Here is a 4,363-nt window from a genome sequence, read left to right as displayed (position 1 = left end):
AGGAGCCAGACAATATGGAGCTGGTGTCTCAGCCCCACCTTGTGTAAGTTAACATGGACTTTATATGAACACAGATTGGAAAGGAGCTGTCAACCATACCCACCCAGTATATATAAGGGGCTTCCATGGCCTTGAACACGGGACATGCCCCAGCATTCCTAGGTAAAGCTGAATCTGTCTGGAAATATGCCTCTGGAGAACTTCCATTAATTATCCTCTTCACCCTCGGCAGCAGAAAAGGAACTGTCAGTCCTGCTTAGGCTCATGCTTCTGCAGGAGATGGGATTGGCAACTTTCACAGCAGCAGGGCCCCTTGCTCTGCAGAAAATAAGATAACCTGAAAGGTACATTATCTGATTTCATCTTCACTGCCTATCAATGGCATCCAAGACAGGAATGAAGCCTCTGCCCCAATCCTGTTCTGTTGAGCTCACTGCAGTGGCCACCCCAAGCCCCATCCCTATCTGAAATGTAACTAAGTTGCTAGCACACAAGTCAGGGAGGCCCTCCTCCTGCTTTCATGGAGAACCACCGCCCTCTAGTGGCCACAGATGCAGCATTCTATTCTTGGGAAGAGACTCACTCACAGGCACTCAGTCCATTTTTGTCAATTAACCTGTTGTTAAAGATATTGCCAGACGCTGGAAAGAACCCAGGTATCCCTCAACAGAAGAGTGGATGCAAAAAATGTGGTATATCTACACAATGGAGTACTATTCAGCCATTAGAAACAATGAATTCATGAAATTCTTAGGCAAATGGATGGAGCTAGAGAACATCATACTAAGTGAGGTAACCCAGACTCAAAAGGTGAATCATGGTATGCACTCACTAATAAGTGGATATTAACCTAGAAAACTGGAATACCCAAAACATAATCCACACATCAAATGAGGTACAAGAAGAACGGAGGAGTGGCCCCTTGTTCTGGAAAGACTCAGTGAAGCAGTATTCGGCAAAACCAGAACGGGGAAGTGGGAAGGGGTGGGTGGGAGGACAGGGGGAGAGAAGGGGGCTTATCAGACTTTCGGAGAGTGCGGGGCTAGAAAAGGGAAAATCATTTGAAATGTAATTAAAAAATATATAGAATAAAAAAAATTAATGAACCCCCCCCCCCAAAAAAAAAGATATTTATCCCTCCTCACATTGCTGCTGGGAGAGAATTTGTACAATTTCCTGTGTGCACAATTTATCAAACCTTAGTTAAGCATAAAAACATATGTTCGGCGGCCGCCCCTGCGCCGCGCGCCCAATGTCTGGGTGATGTACTGCGGCGGCGGCAGGGTGAGGGATGGCCATATTTGCCGGCGCGGCCCGAGCCGGCGACAACAAAAAGTGCGCGGGCTCCGGGCGGGCGCTCGGACGGGTGCGGGGACGTGGGGCCACCCGGCCCGGGCTCCGGCCTCGGCCTCGCCGCCGCGCTCGCGGCCTGGCCCGGCTCTGCCCGGCGCGCCCTCCGCCCGCGGGGATGTCGTGCAAGCTGAACTTGACCGCGCACATGCCCGCCGCCGCCCTCAACGCCGGAAGTGTCCGCTCACCATCCACTAGCATGGCAACCTCCTCCCAGTACCGCCAGCTGCTGAGTGACTATGGGCCTCCATCGCTAGGCTATGACCAGGGAACTGGAAATAGCCAAGTGCCTCAGAGTCAATATGCAGAGCTGCTGGCCATCATTGAAGAGTTGGGGAAAGAGATCAGACCCACGTATGCAGGGAGCAAGAGCGCCATGGAGAGGCTAAAACGAGGCATCATTCATTCCCGAAGCCTGGTTCGGGAGTGCTTGGCTGAAACGGAACGGAATGCCAGGTCCTAGCCCCTGGCCAGTCTGAAGGCCCATCTCGCTATCCCGAGGAGATGAGAGGCTTTGTTCAAAATGGCAGTAATTTTTCTACCACAGTCATTAAGCTCTGAACCCACACTCAAAAAGATTGGGAAGACATTTTGCAGTAACTGACGATGTGCATTTTAAGTAGTTAGGAATGACCCAGCTCTTTTTTCTTTCCAAACATTTGAAAGATGTTTGTGAAGCCACTTCACAGCAAGCTGTTGTTTGTCCCCAAATACCAGTGTCCACGTTAACCCCCTTGGACGTTTTCCATCTGCATCACCCCAGTTGACTCCTACCATGAGCTCACCTGCATCTGAGGAGCCCAGTGCAGACCACAGCCCTTGTGATGTGCTTAGCAGCTGGCCCGCCTGTGTACAGTGTAGACCTGCCTCACGGAGCGTTTGCATGAGTGAGTGCTTTGAAATCAATCTTTAAAATGTACCGGTTATACATACAGGAGAAAGAGCAATCTACCCAACCTACCAAGCACCCTGCAAATGTCCATCCTGAGACTGCAGATCTCAGTTCTGTGTTTACTGTGAGTCCATCACAACATCTGGAAGAAAATGACTGAAACTGTTGCATCTTTGTATTTATTACTTGATGTAATAAAGCTTATTTTCATTAAAAAAAAACAAAACAAAAAAAACAAACAAAAAAAACCCCATATGTTCTCCAAAGTAAGTCAGGCTCTATTAGTATAACCAGAGTAGGCTGTACAAATCAATTGTTCTAGAACTTTCTATTGCCTATGACCAGGAGTACTGTGATTCCCCCCTTGAAGCTGTTGGGTTTTTTTTTTTACTGCCCCACAGCATGACTGGCTTCTAAGGCCAGGCTCAGAGAGGCCTTCTAGTGGGTCTCCACCACCATGCTGTGGGGAAGCCAGACCACTGCTCTCCCAGCTGGCAGACAATATAGAACCCCTTGGCAGGCCCAAGTTATGTAGACTTTGGACCCTTGAGACCTCATCTGGTGGGAAGCCCACCTGTATCCTGGGATCAATTCTATCAATCCGCAATGAGCTCTCACAGAATAGGGATGGTCATCACCTCACATTGCTAATATAGGATGGTTTTGATATAATTTAAGTAAGGAGACAGAAATTAATGACACTCACTACCATGTTATATCCAATAACCCAGCTGGAAACTTTCTGCTGGGTGGCACTGGACACTATTGTGATTTGTACCATGGAGTACTCTGACTAGTAAATCACTAAAAATGATCCTGAGAGATGGCTCAACTGTTAAGGGCACTGGCTGCTAGGGCAGACGACCTGGGTTCAATTCCTTGAACCCACTAGACAGCTCAGAACCATACATCCTTCTGTCCCCATTGGACTCCATTGATCCCATTTACCTCCAAAGAGAGTTTCATGCTGTGTATACCAATAAGAATTTTTGATATTTCTATAAAATCTAGGAACCACAAACTCCGCTCTTTTTCCTTCCTTCATTGTCTGTTTTTGCACAGAAGGATTACTTTTTTCATTTCTCTTCAACCATCTGAGACTGACCTATGAATATATTTTAAGGTACTCATCAAAGATTTAGGATATGGAAGGTCTTCCAAAGTCTTTGTGTTAGTGCATTGTTTTTCCTCAGGGTAGGGAATGTTGTTTTGTGCAGTGCATGTGGGACACCCTGAAAACCAGAACCTAGTCAGTTATTGTCTGTGAACAAAGAAGAAGCACTCTGTTGCCTGTGGAAGCCCAAGGGGAAAAAACTCTAGGACACATAGAAAAAGATAGGAGCCCTGGCCACTCCCTTAAGACAAAGCCACATTTAAAAAAATGAAAACATACACTTTGTTAAAGTTTGTTACCCCATCACTAACCTCTACCAAATGATTATTATGCCCACCTAGGATGGTGTGTTCTACACTGACATGTTCCTGGGCATAGGTAAACAGAAGATCAGTGTGTCCCTGGGCTTGTGCATGAGTGTCTCTCTCTCTCTCTCTCTCTCTCTCTCTCTCTGTGTGTGTGTGTATGTGTGCATATCCTTTTGTGTGCACATGTGTATGTGAATGGGTACAAGTGCTCATGTGTGCCTTTACATCTTGTAACATTATTAGGATGTTTCCAAGGTATAGGGCATTGGTGATTATATACACATGATGACATACTAGGAAGCCCATTTTCAGTGAACATGTCAGGATGGTGAGAAGACCCTAGGAACAAAATGCTTTTTTGGGGATGCTTGTGGTACAGAGGGGATGGTTTGGAAACTTCTGCCTGCCTTCTCAAAACTGAGGGTCACCCTGATGCCAGGCTTCCCAGGACAGTGTAGCGACATGAGCTTATGGACACCACTGTGTCAAATTGTACACATAGAAAAAAAGGACAGCCATTTGCAGTACTGGTAACCACTAGAGAAAGCCTATGATGAGGGGTTCACACTGGAGGACCTCAGGAAGTGACCTCACTTACCTAACGGTACAGATGGAACTTAGAATGCAGGTTGCCAGGTAACCAGAGGCCAACAGTAGCCTTACCTGACTTATTTGTCTGGAGGTGCTTGAGACAGAAGG

General features: G+C 47.0%; 1 protein-coding gene across 1 annotated transcript; it reads left to right on the top strand.

Moving 5' to 3' along the window:
* Nucleotides 1–1,264: 1,264 nt before the first annotated feature.
* On the top strand, nt 1,265–2,166 carry LOC127672612 (cyclin-dependent kinase 2-associated protein 1-like). The gene has a single exon (XM_052167865.1). The coding sequence runs from the start codon at nt 1,292–1,294 to the stop codon at nt 1,811–1,813; it is 522 nt and encodes a 173-aa protein (XP_052023825.1). The 5' UTR covers nt 1,265–1,291; the 3' UTR covers nt 1,814–2,166.
* Nucleotides 2,167–4,363: the final 2,197 nt, after the last annotated feature.

Source organism: Apodemus sylvaticus, chromosome 22, assembly GCF_947179515.1.
Source record: "Apodemus sylvaticus chromosome 22, mApoSyl1.1, whole genome shotgun sequence".
NCBI lineage: Eukaryota > Metazoa > Chordata > Mammalia > Rodentia > Muridae > Apodemus > Apodemus sylvaticus.
This window is presented reverse-complemented; position numbering and strand designations above follow the sequence as displayed.

Excerpts from the sequence above, each read along its gene's own strand:
- LOC127672612 (XM_052167865.1), top strand. The coding sequence starts at position 1,292 with ATGGCCATATTTGCCGGCGCGGCCCGAGCCGGCGACAACAAAAAGTGC.